The 16,322-nt window shown below is 40.2% G+C and overlaps 1 protein-coding gene across 5 annotated transcripts in view; it reads right to left on the minus strand.

Annotated features, from left to right (window-relative positions):
* The window catches only part of SERGEF (secretion regulating guanine nucleotide exchange factor), a 142,246-nt gene that overhangs the window by 97,991 nt on the left and 27,933 nt on the right, over window positions 1–16,322 (minus strand). For all 5 annotated transcript variants that reach the window (XR_008482990.1, XR_008482991.1, XM_054275615.1 and 2 more), the window contains exon 9: window positions 14,601–14,755. Coding sequence is in view for 3 of the 5 variants with exons in the window: in XM_054275615.1 (XP_054131590.1) it covers window positions 14,601–14,755 (155 nt within the window). In the remaining 2 variants the exon portion in view is untranslated. The remainder of the gene's footprint in view (window positions 1–14,600; window positions 14,756–16,322) is intronic.

Consider the following 16,322-nt stretch of genomic DNA (forward strand, 5'->3'; position numbering starts at 1 on the left):
TGAACACTGAAATTTCTCTCCTGAGTAGCAAATTACTGCAATAAATTTGGGCAGCCAAACAGAAAGCTAGAACAGAAAATGCTATGCTGCCTTCACACATAGCAGTATTAAAATATACTGGGTTAGGCTCATAATATTGCTGTTCAAGTCCTCTCTTCTCTAAGGATCTATGTGCTATTACTCTGCAAACCTTCACAGGAATAAATTATGCTTTCCAAGCATTAAAAACACATTAACATGACATAGGGCATGGACATTCAAACTTCAAATACTTACTGAATCCAATAGATCATAAACCAAATCAGTATTAGAAAAAAGAAGATGGTTACATTAACTAAAATAAAGCCCTCTGAAATAATTAAGTGATTTTTCAGCCACTGTGATAACACATATTCCAATGGCTTAGATATCAGTGAAAGAGTCATTTAGACACAATTTCACTTTTAGTCATTTACTGGAACTCATAACCCTCTGGCCCAATTCCAGAAGATTTCTCAAATCCAATATAAAAAACTTCAAGTCAGCCTGAGCAGCCTATACCATGCCACATGAACAGTAAGCTGCCACAAGACACACACAGCAATACAGCAGCACATTTTAAAACTGCCTTCATTTTTCAGTGCCCTTCAATTACTTTAAAGAAAAAAAGAGACTTGAAAACAGACATTAACTTCTCCCATCATTTCACCGACTGTGTTATTAGCCAATTCATTCACTTGTCCCCCATCAAAGTTGGTATGCTTATTCTTGCTCATAAGTAAGTGTTTCATTTCTTAAAAACATTTGCATGGCACTAAAATCTGTTACACTTAACGTCTCCAGCTTTACCTTACTTCTCAAATCAATAGGCCTAATTAAGCATTTTTTGCATAGCTGAATCTAAAACTGAATGTTTATCAAATGACAACTAGAATATTTTATCCAAAAACATTTTAGAAACTTAGTTAAAGTACAACAGTCCAGTACAGCTAAATTAAAAACATGAGACTTCCTTTAAAAAGGCAACATGAGGCTGCAATCTTGATCTTTCACTTTGGCATTAGAACCTGAAATTTCATGTTTTGAGGAATTTTGGAAAACAAGCTCTCCATACAGCTTTTTTTAAACCCATAACAATTATCACAAGCCATTCAAAGAAAAGTTGCCTTAACACCATACACAGCTTCTCACAGACAATCACTGTCATCACTACCTTACATGAATCTCAGGTACACACTTTTATACCATCAGTTTTTGTGACAGCCACCAGAAATCAAGCAATGTTATGGCTTTACAACCTGCTGGGCAACTCCTCTGGATACTGCAGAGCTCCACTGACCTGAGCGCACTTCTCTGTATCAACACTGGACTTGACCCAGGAACTCCTGCTGCATTTTGGGTCTCCTGTCAAGGGTACTACAGAGCTGAGTGTTGTCTGCAAGAGAGTGTCAATGGGTTCTATACATGAGACTTACTATGGAGAGTTACACTGCACATAGGAATGCATGCTAGCTTTTACCTCATGCCTTTCATTCTCCTGCATCCATCAGAAACCCAAGTGCTCTATTTAACCACGAGGGCTTCACCCCTCTCCCTTTTGCAGCTGTTTTCCTAAGATAAGCTCTGAACTGTGTTGCTGTTCTGAGCCAGCTCACCTGCAAAGACTGTTTGAGAACCCTGCCCACTGGGACATGACTCAGAGCAGAAGACAGGTACACAATGCTTTCTGATTTTAGCATGGCAGTGAGACAAGAGCAGCAGTACAAACAGTACTTTGAACCTTCTAGATGGGAAGATGCAGCTGGGCTTACGCACACTCAGCTGACAAAATAATTTTGCAGTCATGTAAATGACTGGTGCATTCCTCCTGCTCCCTCAGGATCAGGAAGTTTGCCTTGTTATGACTGGCAAGGTGCTGGTCTTCAAGTCTTCACATATCTCCACCCAGCAATGGCAGGTTTGAAGTGTCTTACAAAGACAAACAGATAGGAGGGGAACATCTGGGGGTTTTTCTACATGTAGCAGTGCTTATGCTTTGAGAAAGAGGTGAAGAATGTAACTATTGACCACCAAGTCTTATTAATTTTAGCAGCTCTGGCAGCACAATCTGCCAGGGGAGGATGGGGGAAATGTGCTTCAGAGCAAGAAAATGAATATTTAAGGATCAGGCAGCTCAGCTCTAAAACTTCAGCTGAAAAGTTTGACACTGATCCAGGGGAAATAAAAGTGCTACCACATCTCACCCCAAGGTACTGCTGGTTAGCTAAAAAAAAGGATAAGTAAGAAGCCATATCTTCAGGCTTCTACAGTACAGATGTGTCTTCTTTGCAAAAGTAGGAGATGTATAGCATACAGTGTCCTGGAGACAGTGACTGGCAGGCCTGAATGCTATCCCCTGAAGGTCCAAACTCACTGCAGACCTTGAAGAGCTTCCAAATGCTAAGGACACCTGCTTACAGCCACATGAACCTTGGAGAAAGTCTTTTCTCTAACAAACAATGCACTGAAGTATCCAAAAGTCTGTGGCCAAAGAGACATTTTCAAAAGAGGTAACAAAGCTGTCTCTGCAGAGCATCCCTCCCAGGTGCAGGTCCAGCCCTGTGACAAATGTGAACAGTGTGACAGGCTTGTTTAGGTGTGCAGCTCTGGCTTCCCAGCAGGCACACCAGATGGCTCTCAGTAGGTCTACACAACAACAACTCTCCTGGGCAAGAGAGCAAGGGAAAAAAACAGAGGAAAAAGCACAGCAGCAAAACACCTCACAAGGAAGCTCCAGCTAAGGCCTGTGCAATGATTATGGTCCTGCATGAGAGATCTTTGTCAAACAAATTATGAGTGAAAGCAAATTACCTGAAGTGTTGGGAGATGCAGCTTGGACAAATGTAAAAACCACAGTTTTTCTAATACTAGTTCTCCAAAATGGAAGTAATCCTCTTCCATTATATTTAGGTGTATGTAAATTTACATGTAACAACACAAACACTTCTTACACTGTCTTACCATGAATTGAATTAAAAATCACTAAGTGAATGACATTAAAATGGCTTCATTGAGGAACTAAGCCAGAATTCAGAGATTCACTTTTGCTAGCTCAAATATAAAACTAATTTAGTCTCAAAGTTCCAAGTGTTTTAATGGTTTTGACTCCTCTTCCCACTGAGTATCAGTCAACATACAGCACTGAACAAGAGAGTTAGATGGAATTCAAATAGGAGTATTATGTGGTATATTAAAAATTTCTCTTAATAAATGCATAAGCATATGACACAAGTGCATCACAATCATATTGATCTAACATGAATAAAGTTTTTTAGACTTTGCTCCTGACTTTTTGAATTATCAAAATAGAGTGCTTAGCTCCAAAGAATTACCAAAGAAGAGAATGTTCTCTTGCAAACACGGGACTGCAAGTGCAGTCTCACTGAATGGAAGAGATGGTTTTGAAGCATGTTACCTCTTGCCAAAAGATAATAAACAGGAGCATAATTTGAAATCCCTGTAGGAGCACAAGTTATCTAATAGAAGTTGTCAGTAAGCAAAGCAAAAGAGGAAGAGTACAGGGGGAAAAGGGCTGAAAGAGAAATCTGGAATGTATGTTTAATTTCAGCAGAGGTACATCAGTAATCCCTCACATACTTAGCATTACTAAATTTGAAGTCCTCTGATAAAATGACTTTATTTGAATTCTCTCTGGCATGGCATGCTGAGCATTAATGCAACATAAGTGAATAAATAGTCCTTTCTCACTGGCTTTCTGCCAATCTGACTGCAAAACTGAGACCTCACACATAAAACCAGCCATCCTTGAAGACCCTGAACACCAGCAGTGCACCCCTGACTCATTTGGCCACAAGACATTGTAGATGTCTCCATGTACCATGCAGAAAAGCAACACAGGACACTACTCTGTCCTCATTTGTTAAAGAGATGGGGGTTATTATCTCTCAAACATGACAGACATTAACATGACATCAAATCCCATTTTCTATTTCTGAGCAGCTTGTCAGCTAAGTTAAAACATTTGTGTCTTAAGACCATCACTGTAATTCACAAATACTATCTTAATCTAAGTAAAAAGACACAAGTGTTTTCCTTCTCATGCTCCTCCAAGCAGTCTGCATTTCAGACTTGCTGTGGCAAGGAAAACAGAGACAGCAAATTAATCCTGTAAGACTTAATACAAACAGATGAACCAAGAGAGAGCCCTTCTATTACTCTGTTCCAAGTACTTTCTCATTTTCAGAAGCTGCAAATCTCAACATTGTGTTTTGTTTAGGAGATTTATATCTAACATGTAAACTGAACAAAAAAATCCTGAGAAAGTTATACAACTGACCATGTAAATGCATTTCTACAAGTCCCTACATTTTTCTTCGCCCCAATTCTGTGACAGAGGTCCCAGATAAAAATACTGTGTCGAATCAGCAGTATCAGAGAGGAGGAAGTTGTAGGAATGTGCAGTAAAATTTTAGAAGTGACTGTCATCACAGATTTCCATTACCTCATTTGTTTAAGGTTACTTGGCAGAGTAACCGTGAAATAATATTTTGTATTCTTTTAAAACAGAATTAGGAATCCAAGCACAACAGGTGCTATGAAACAGCAAAAAGAAGATTGTGAATTTTTGGTTTCTGAAGACTGACAACACCCCCTCCCACCACAACCTGTGACTTGCCTTCCCAGTGAAAACATTAGATTCACTGTGAAGTGAAAAAAATCAATCTGTGTGTTCTAAAGAACTTGGCATGCACTTTCAAAGTAATCCTTTCAGACATGGAAAATTCAAATGCTCAAAAGACAAGCTTACACCTACTAGCTCAAGATAAGATCACTGGTAAGAAAACTTAGGCTCCATAATACTCATATTTCTAGCACTGATAAGAATTGTTTTAATAAATGCTCTCCTTGCCCAACAATCCACTCAAGAAGATGAAACAAAGGGTAGGATCAAATAGAGGCTTCATTCTTGAATCTGTTCTTCATACATGTACTCAAGGCAGACCAGTAAAGGTGAAAAGATTGCCTTTGCCAGCTGCTCTAATGTAAGATGTTGAGACAGATTTGCCTCTGTAATGCTTGTAATTACCTTGTAATGCTTTCTATCTCACTTCCTGTCCTTATTTTCTGGCAACATTTTGAAAAAATTCTTGTAACTGTGCTCCCAAAAGTCACAAAGTTGGATTCTTTTTATAATCATAAACCAATTATTGTCTAAATGTTATGGATACAGAGCTCCTTACCCTAGAAGTGGGAGCTTCTTTTTAATTTCAACTTCATTACCACAGTGAGTAATACATCTTTTAAAAAATCAGGATGCCTTTATCTTTTCTTTGTAGTGGTTAAATCCTAAAAAGAAGCAGTAACAGATGAAGAAGTCAAAGAAAAAAATCCATTAACTATTTTCTACTTCTGGAATTGACTTTTGTGTGTTTAAGTCATAAACCCTTTCCCAAAAGTACCAAAGAAAAAGGATTTTCCTTCATCCACACATTAAAAAGAAAAAAACACACCACAAAACCATGAGAAATCAAAACAGAGAGCCAAACAGAGGAGATACAAGCAGGGAATAAATCCAAGAAGCAAAAATCATATCCTGTACTTGCATCAGAACACAAAACAACACAAAGTGCAACACCTTGGCATACAGAAAAGCAATAAAGGAATTGCATAGCTATAAACACAACAATGTATCTTGTCATAACACTTAATCAAATGTCAGACACAGTATTATCATTGTCTGATCTGTTAGCCATTGTTAAATGGCTTTCATCCCTTCCCCTAAGCATTCTCTTGTGAGGTCCAGCAGCACCCAGTTTTTTATTATTTAACTTTGATTTTTCTTTCTATAGGAATGGACCGTGGTCTGAGACTTCCAAGGCTTTAAATGGGTTCATACTTTGAAATCAGCCAACAGTCGAGGCTGCAGGAAAACCTTGACAACTTCAAAAAAATAAAAAAGCTCAACAAAAGGGATTTCCACTGAAGCAATCACCAGTAAGAAATCTGGCTATTTAATATTTGTTAATTTAACACTTAAGAGAACAATATTATGCCAAACAATGTTCTGGCAAAACAAACACATCCTAAAAACTCCTTACTGCATCCTGATGCACTTGTTACCAGGGAAGGAATTGATCACATTAGTTTTACACCTGGGAGAGGAAGGAGGAATTGTAAAAATGGGAGCTGAAGTGGCAATCTGTAAAAGGAGGCATTTTCAAAATCATACTTCTAAGGTAAGAACTATCAATTTTTAAAATTATTTTTAAAGGTTTTTATTTACTTTTGCTATGACAAAAAAAAGTACTGCCAGGAATAGTTTTTTTTTGAGTCTTTGCTGGCATCTGATTACATGCAAAATCCACTGAATTTATGGAGACCTCAGCAATCAACTGCCCGGAGACCAAGAAAAAACCCTTAGGCAGGTTTTAAAACAGGAGACAGTTTAGCATTTTTGTCCTCACAGGACTAGATGAATCACATTTACTTTTTCTTCCCCTTCCCCCTCCCCCCTCCACAAAAAAAGTTCTGTTGGTTCAATGCTGGGGCAAAGGCCATGGACTGCATTAGACCATCTGAAAAACAGAGTCCAGAAGTAGCTGCTGCCTTTGACAACTTCAGTTTAAGTCAGAGAAAGGCAGCCAATCGGTGAGGGAGAAGAGCTACCAGGTAGGAGGACAAACAGGTCCCTGAGCAGGTTCCCAGTACATCAGTCCTGGAAAGCTGCTGTGTGCCATGGCTTCACAGCAGAAACACAAATCTCCCTTTGCTGAATCTTTCATTAAACAGTAGCTTTACAGTAACTTAGAACCTAAACACAAAGGCCAGAGGGATTGGCAGGGCCCAGAGCTTGAGTGACTCATTGGTAAGTAAAAGCTGGAAACATCAGGAAAACACAAACAAACATATCACAGGCAAATAACAATCACAGGCATAAAAGTACAGGCACAGCCCAGTTCAAATCTAAAACTCCTAAATTAGAAGCAGGGAGAAGCAGTCTGTTTGCTGGCACTGCCTTGGTGTATTTATGGCCCCGCAGTGACAAATGGGTTTGAAAGGACCAATGGTACAACACAATAAACAGGTAGGGTTGGCACCACTAAGCTCTCTCCCATCTCATTCACCTGCAGTAACATACCCAGTAATGCATACTTGCATTTCTCTACCTACAGAATGCATACTACCTATTAAAGAATAACTTTGCAGCAGTAACATTCTTCTTTAGGAGACAGAAAAACAATGAACAACTAACAAAGTCACTTCCACTAATACAAAAAAGTAAACCATTAAAAAGACTGATCAAATTCCTGTGAGGGTAACTTAAATTATGTATTTCTCCTTGACTATTTTTCAATAAGATTCCAGTCTTACAGAACCTGCCAATAAAATTCATCAACACAATTGAAATAGGGAAGATAAGCAGCATTTACACCAGAAGTTTCTTGACCTAAAGTTCTGAGGTCAGCCAGGTAAAAAACAATTACTCTAACCTCAAATCATCATCATTTTGGCATTATTTTCCCATCCATAAAAGGAGCAATGGATGAGATTTCTTTGCAGAGAACACTGCAAATTGATAGCTTTGTTCCAGTTCACTACAGTTTCTTATTGATTTTCTCTCGTTTTAGCCTGCATTGATTTGTTAATCCCTTCTCTGTAACAGTCCTAATGACAAATTGAGAATGAAAAACTGCATGCTTTAGGGCCTTTTCCACCAGCCTCTAGCTTCAAACCATATTTTCACTTGAACTTGGAACATGTCCATGCACTGACCCTAGGTTAGATCTGATTCACCTTAAACTAGCTTGGGTGCATTTTACACTGAAACCTTTCTGTTCAGGCTTCTCATGGATGAAACGAGGCAGCCAAAACCACACCAGTGAGGCAGAACTGGAGTTCTGTCACTTCCAAGGTTGCTGCTCACAGAGACTGTCTCAAAACCAAGTACATTCTTAAGTAATTCTGCAGCACTGCCCATGGTTGATTAGCACTAACTGCAGCATGCATCTGAAGGGCATTACTGAGCATTTATGGCACTGGTTGGTGCAAAGAAATCCTTCCAAGGAGCAGGATCACAAGCTGTCTCTATGCTCAGAGCTGCAGTCATGGCGCACTGTTACTAGAACAATCCATGCAGAAGGATGGGACCCAGCCCGTATTTTTAAGTTAAGGAATGCAGTAAACATGAAGAGATCAGAGAGTTGCAAGGCAACTTAGATTAGTAATTCTGCTACTAATAAGCTCATTAAATAGATCTGCCAATTTGGTGTCATTGTTGGGGCCTCACTACCCACAGCTGATGCCTGTCTGCCCAAGCCATGGCTACTGCTGCAAGTAGTTTTATTCCCTTTTCATCTCCTGAGACTTTCAGAGATCTCCAAGTGAGATACTCATTTGAAATTCTAACTGCAACACACTGCCAAATTGAAAATTAATTTATGACTTATGAAGACTAAGTCTTGCCCAGAGTCACATTTGTAACACCTCAGTCATCACATGCTGGGTGGGTCTCCACCTCCTGACTTTATCCCATGTCATTCCTCTCCTACACCACCCCATCTGTCAAGAAATCGACCTTTCCTGTTCTCCCATACAGACTGCAGAGCAGCCTGGCCCTGGCTGCCACCTCACTGCTGCAGTACAGCCCCAGCAGAGCAATTTTGGTCATTCTAAACCAATCCTTATGTGCAGAAGTGCTACTTGGAAAGCCTGTAGTGTGTACCCACACAGCATGTGCTCCCTGGCACACAGCAGCAGCGCGGGAGTTCTCCTTTGCCATTCCCTGCGTGTGACTTTGCTTTCCCAGCTCCCTCCATGCAATGCCAGCTGCAGGGAAATTGGTAGGGGTGGCAGGAAGGACAGTGCTGGGAACCAGTATCACCTCCTCTTTGCTTTCCAAAAATTACAGACCCAGAGCTGGTGAGCCAAGTTCTGCTCCTAACACACTGCTATTCTTAACTTTCAGAGATGATTTCGCTGTGCATGTTAAATGTCTCTCTTCCCAGGCCATGAGATACTCCTCACAAACCATGATCATGTCTTAATGGGATAAGAAAAGCACAGAATAAGTGGGATGGCTACCTAGGCAAAAAGTAGCATTTGGGTTGCAGCAGTTTGGTACTGCTCTCAATTTTCTGCTTAGGAGAGCAGCAGAGAGAACTGACTAAGCTAAGAAATAAATCCTGTTCCCTCATTGCCTGTGACATGACTGTGAACTCCCAATGTTCTTGCAGTGCTGCCAAGATTGCTGTTACTCTCCTACACAGGGCATGCAGAGCACACAAACACACCTAATCAAACACAGACTTGCTGCATTTTGTATGCAGACTGTAGTTTCCATCTTCTGTCACATCCTGTTTGGGTTTTTCCCCCTCCAACCATTTGGTCTGTTAGTTTCAGCCTTAATTGCAATTTGTCACTCACAGAGTGAGCTGTACTCGGAACCCACTTCTCTGTGGCCTTTATTTTCCTTTATTGTCTCTTAAAATTAATTGATAAGCCAAGAACTCATTGCAAGAATATTAACGGAACCATCTCTATATTAAAATTTTCATCATTGCATCTGTAAAACAGCATAACAAAATCAATCAAGGAAAATTCAACAATGCCATTTCTCAAAAGACATGGATCAAAACCAACTCATAAAAGACACCAGATCATAACTGGAAAAAAAACACCAAATCAAAAAACTCACAACATACACCAAAGTATTACTTGCTTAGCAAGTGAGAAACTAGATATCACTTCAACTTTTTCTTTGCATTTACCTCCTTCCCTAACACCCAAAGTGGTTTTTTTTTAAGCAGCTTATTGGATCAGTTACTTCACACATATTCTCCAACTTTTAGCAGTAAAATCTGGTTTAGGAAAGTTCAACTTGTTTCTCTTCCACAAAAATATAAACTTCTCATTCAGAACATTCAAAATAAAAGCACTTACAGTAGCCAGGCAAACAAATAAGTATTTGAAGCCACACACAGAGCATAGAGATGACATATAATAATATGAGGTTATTTCTTTTGATACCCCTTAAAGCCCCAACTATAGGTTTACTTACAAAGAGGCCTTGAACAAATTTCCCTAATAAGTCACAAACAGTTGTCATTTTTTTAAAAATCAAAAGGCTTCATTTTCAATATTATTGTGACTATGTGTTAAGGTAATAATGTGTATACATTAAACTACCAGTTATATGAGCAATTAATTGTCATCATACAGATACCTTAGATTTGTTTTGTAGGCAGTTGCTTAATAGTTTGCAACATGAATAGGGAAAAGGAAGGAAAACAAGAATATGCTAATACCAAAGCTATCTTTCAAACACTTAAACAAAAATATCTTACTGTAACTGCACTGAAAAGAACAGCAATAAACTTGGACTGCAAAGCACCATGAGAATGTGGGTATTTATGGTGTCATTCCCTGAAAGAAAGGAACCTACAGAGGATCCAAAGCAAACTGAATTGCACAGGATGAACACGCACATTGGAACCATGGACCACAGCAGGATCAGGATAAACACAGTAGGCACATGTTGTCACCAGTCTATCAGTTATGTTCCTTCCCTGACACAACTGGTCCCTACATCCATCATCAAGATTCAAGTTGAGTGATGATTATTTTTTAATCTCCCAACTGAATTTTCAGAGATCCCTCCCCAGAAAACTGTGATCTAGCACAGTTTGCTTTGAGTAGAAAAGGACATGATGAAAACATGGCTCCATAGGAAGCCATGCACATCCAAAATAATTGCAACTCTTCCTTCCATCCAGCTCAGCAAGAAATGTTCAGCACTGCACAGGCACTTCTCACTTGTCTATTGCTGCAGCAAATGTTTGCTGCAATGTGAATGACATGCTGAACATACCACAAACAGTAGAATGATAGCTATTAAAGCCAAAAATATCAAACAGACTGGAAAAGCATTTTGACAAGGGGGAAACATTAAACCAGATCTTTGTAGCATTTGCTAAATAGAGAGACTCATCATATTTCGGGCCATTTGTATTTAATTGTCCTTTCATCTGAAGAGCGGTGGATGAATGCACATCAGATGAGTCAGATGTTCTGAAGAGGTCCCATCAAGGACACCCCACAACACAAGAGCACTGCCTGAAAAATGCCTCACACAACAACTTCTCAGTGCCTTGGCCCATTCCATGTTGGTTAGGCATTGAAGCACTGAGAAGAAAACAGCAAACAGACCTGCAGTGGCAAAATGCAAGAACTTTAAACACATTCAACAGCTGGAACTATCGATGCAGGGTGACTCCAACATAGGGAATAATGTGCTCTGACTCCATGATTTCAGAAGGCTGAAGAATTGCTTTATTAAGCTATGTTATATTAGACTAATACTATACTAAAACTATAGTAAAGAGATACTATATATACTAAAAGGATACTAAAGAAAAACCTGTGACAGTCACAACACAGCTTTGACCCAATTGGTCGATCAATCCAGCAGAGTCCAATTAACAAATCTCTCTAGATAAACAATCTCCATAACTCATTTCACATGTGCCAAACAACAGGAGCAGCAAGTGAAGATAAGAATTGTTTTCTCTTCTGTAAGCTTCTCACTGCCTTCCCCAGGAAAAATCCTAGGAGAGAGAAGTATGTCTCTCTCTGTTGAGAGAATGTGGATACCACAAGGAACCTCCATGCCTTTCAACTTCCCAGGAAGACACACTCAGATTAGTGGATAATTATCTAAAACTCAGGCTTTTGTTCCTCCTTTGCTTCAGTTTAAAGGAAAAGAGTACTCTTATTTCTCAAGGTCAATGTTTTCAGTTGAAGTCAAACTCACAATGGAAGAGGTCACTCACAACACTTCAAAAATCAGGTTTTGAAGTGGCAGACACACATTTTAACAGTGTCAGTTCAAAGAAATGAGAATCCCAGGTCTTTGGTGGAGAAAGTAGGCAAGCTATGGGCATGGAGACACAGAGCAACACAGGAGGTCAAATCTACTCCTCTGTCCTTGAGCTAAACCTGTGTGTCTTTTATACTGTCCTCTAATCCTTAGATTAGTTTCTCCACTTTGACTTTAACAATATTAACTGAAGTGCAGAGGCAATCAGCAGACCACAGCTTTGCCAAAAATTCAGTTGAATCATTAAAAGTGATTTATAAAAATAGACCATGAATAAAAATCATCAGTCATAATCCTCAACTGTTAAACTGTCTCTCCGCATTAAACACAAAAACTGGAATTGTTAATTCAAGGTAAACATGGAAAAGAACTCATCTCTATATTCCTTTCAATTCAGCTCTCAAATCAAATCCTATCTCCACACGACAACAAATGGAAAAGGGGTAGCTTGTGTCTTAACAAAGAACAGCTCACTCTACATAGCCTACATACTGCAATTTAAAGCATTTTCAAGTATAAATTCTAGCTTTAGCATTATTTTGTAATCTTGAAGTGAAACAATTTAGGTCCTTGTTATCTGTTTTTCCTTTTTTCGTCAACACAGCTCCTCCTAGGATGCAGATGATCCTCTTAAGTCATCTTTGTGCTGTTATCTCTGCAAAGAATGATGTCTGCTCCAGAACACTGCCATTGCTAATCACTCAAATCAGGTCTCTCACAGGTCTATAAGGAGGAACAGCGCTGAGGGCAGCAGAATAAAGATGAGATTGTTGTTTTTCTTTCTTTTCAAGGAATCTATCTGAATACATCCCTTCACTTTCATGGATCACTTGTCCTGCCAAGGGTAAGTTCCACTGTGCAAAAGCTGCAGCTGCCTGGGCTTTGTATTGTCTGAGAAACAATAGAACAACGTACTTGAGACACTGCACACAGCACAGATGAAAAACAGAGTGAAGCAGCTTCACAAATGGAGCTGTATATACATAACTAATGACAAAAAGTAGGGACACCTGTATCAAAACAGGTAAGAAAGCTGTTTGAGGCTCAGGGGAGTTAAAAGTGACTGAACATTAGTGCAGCATCATGGGCTCTGGGGTCCCAGACAGGGTCCCTCAGGATGTCATCCCTTCCCTCCAGCATGTCATCCACATGGTACAGCTTGTGTCACAAACTTGCTGAGGGTGCCCTCAATCCCACTGTCCTTGTCACTGACAAACAGCACTGGTCCCAGTACCAGTGCCTCAGGAACACCACTCCCCACTGACCTCAAGCCCATGACTGCAGAGATGGAGCCAGTATTTATCCTGAGTCAGCCACACATCAAACCCTTGTCTCTCCATTTAAAGACAGGATGTCATGTGGGAAAGTGTCAAATGCTTTGCACAGGTCCAGGCAGATGATGTCAGTTGCCCTTCCCTCATCCACCATTTCTGAAACCCTATCATAGAAGGCCACCAGATTTGTCAGGCTGGTGGCCAGATTTGCTGTGGTGAAGCCATGTTGGCTGTCCTTATTTCCCATATACCTTAGCATCGTTTCCAGGAGGATCTGTTCCATGATCTTGCCAGGCAGACAGGTGAGACTGACCAATCTGTAGTGCCCCAGGTCTTCCTTATCTACCTTTTTTTAAATCAGGATTATGTTTCCCTTTTTTCATTGGGAACTTCACTAAACTGCCACAGCTTCTCAAGTATGATGGATGGTGGCCTAGTCAGTTGCTCTGTCAGTTCCTTTAGGACCCATGGATTTTTCACATCAGGTCCCATGGACTTGTGCACCTTCAGGTTCCTCAAATGGTCTCAAACCTGGTCTTCTCCAAAAGTAAGCACTGCTTCCTTCTCCTTGTCCCTGCCTTTGCCCTCTGCAACTTGGGCCATGTGGCTGGAGAAATTTTGGGTTGGTTGATTGAAACTCTTTGGCCTTTTTTAGAACAAGGCAACTCTTCAGAAATTTCACAGGTTCTCTTTAATATCTCACTAAAGTTTAATGCCCTGGATGACTATATTCTGAGTGGCACCTGGGCAGATGAATAATCTGATTTTAAGCCAACAAAGCTGCACCTCAAACAAAGCCCATCTTCTGTCTGTTCCCCCATCTCTGCTTTCCTGAACACATCCCCTCCTTCACTCACCCTACAACTCAAACTGGAGACTTCTCAAGGAGCACAAGGGATCAAAAGTAAGCTTAGTGGGCAGAAGTTCTGGATCAGCCATCAACCACATGTCTCAAACACATCACAAGTTTTTGTTCCTGCCCCCACAGTACTGAGAATTTCCACTCTTCTCAGCTGCAATACAAGCCAGGAGAACTGTATGGCTGTGCAAGCCTTCCCCATGGATCAGAGGGACCACCAGTTGTGATTTGTGGGGTGCTGGTCTGGAGTTTCAGACAAAAATAGTGCTACACCTGGGCAAAGTCCCACCTCCTCTGCTCAGCTGCACTGCATGCACAGCTTACACCTGCACACATTGATACCTGAGAGAACTTGGAATTTTTACTAAGGCTGATTTCACCAAGGAAAAAAAAATCAGTTCCTGAATGCAAAAGCCTTTTGAAAGAAATAATTGAATCTTACTAATTTCTAAATTTACAGGAAGAGAAAGCAAAGGTTTGTGCTTTTGTGCTGCAGCATTTGAGAGGGTTCTATTGGGAAACTGTTCTGATTATTTTAATGCGCAAAAAAAAAAAAAAAAAAAAAGAAAAGAAAAAAAGGAGAGGGGGTAGAAATGACAATTTTCTTCTTTACCTGAGATGCTCCATTTAGGCAAGGAACAGAAACTGGGGTGTTCCCCAGCTCCAAGCACTGTTCAGGTGCTGTGCTCTGCTGCCCACTGGGAACCTCCGCGTGCCTTCCAAGCTGCCCATAGTCCACTCTGCCCCAGGTGAACACCTTGCCAGCTTCTAAACACAAAACACATTTCAAGATTACTTATTCACCAAGTTCCCAAAACTTGTGGATGCCAATTCAAAACCAGAACTTGTAAATGCATCTCATCTACAGCTTCAAAAGCCTGGTGAGAAGTCATTTCTTGGAACAGAACAAAAGAAAAACATTAAAAACTAGCTCAGGATATTATGTTATATTTCTATGAAGTGTACTTCTATGAACTCATTCTTCATTTATTTGTTTTCTAGCAGAATAACATCTGAGTGGTGGCCTGGGCTGTAAATAAACCACGTCAGTAAAGCTGCATAACCTGGATATTCTGCATACAAAAAATACACTTTGGTTAAACAAAGGACATATTTTAGCTTAATAGAAGCACAAACAAAACAGCTTATTCTTGTACATAAAAAATTACAGAAAAGAGAATTATTTTCTATTTCCATTCTTTGCCATAGACAATTCATTGCATGACCTGCATTTAACAGAATTTTATGTTTTCCTGATAGAAGTTACATTCTGTCACTAGTGTTAGCAGAGCTATAGTCCTCAGGAGACAGCTGGTTAGTCAGGAGCACCAGCACAACTGCCATTAAGCACTGTAAATGCATTGGAAATGGTTTGTTTTCACAGGAATCACACACTGGCCAAGGAAAGATAACTTTAAATGAAATCAGCACTATATGGCTCATCCTTCTCTCCAAGGGTTATTATTCCAAGTGCACTGCTGCAGGACTGACAACCAAAACATCATTCTCCTGTATGGATAACATCCACAAACATCCTTCTTACCTTTGCTTTCCTTGAATTAAAAAATAAAAATTAAAAAAAAAATCAAAGTGACAGCTTTATTTTCTTAATGAAGTGATTAGCTCCCTGCAGATAAGCCTGTCCCTTCTGGGCTTCCAACTTAAAAAGTTATATACACACAGCAGAAGGTAAAGTCCTCAGCTTGGTTTTAACTGGAAGCATCAGCCCACATTCCAGCCCAGAAAGAAACCTGCAACGACCTTGAGTTATGTACACGCTTCAGCCAAGCCTCAAACTGCTCTCCAGAGTTGAACTCAAGTCATCACATTTATAGGCCAAAAGATGTGGATATGGGGAAAAAACCATCCAGTCCAGCAAGTCAGCTGCACACACACCCACACCTCTCCCTGCCCCACAGAGGGGTCAGGTGCAGGGGGTACGGTCACACCACCCAAAGGTGACAACTGAGAGGTGTCTAAACAGATGCCAAAACACAAACCCTTGGAAATCTGAACACCTCCCTTTTCCTTAGGGTGCTGTTAAATTGTCTTGATAGGGACACAGGTGGGCACTGCTGGTTTGTGGAGTTTAAGGTGATAACGTATTTTGTAAATGAACTGGAAACCTCAGTTCATATACAGAAACATAGGCATTTCCCTTGGAAATCTGCTGGCAGTGGTATCTTTCACTCCAATCACTGCAAGTTTTTCAGATGCATTCCCTCAGTTCACTGATAATGCTTCCCCTAAAATAATTAAGTGATAAAATTAGTTGTCCTTCTCTCTCAAGGGCACAAAGCTTTTTTCCTTTGCAGCTTCCTCTTAGTTCAGGGAA

Source organism: Melozone crissalis, unplaced genomic scaffold, assembly GCF_028551555.1.
Source record: "Melozone crissalis strain CALT ecotype California unplaced genomic scaffold, PUWL_Pcris_2 ptg000018l_1, whole genome shotgun sequence".
NCBI lineage: Eukaryota > Metazoa > Chordata > Aves > Passeriformes > Passerellidae > Melozone > Melozone crissalis.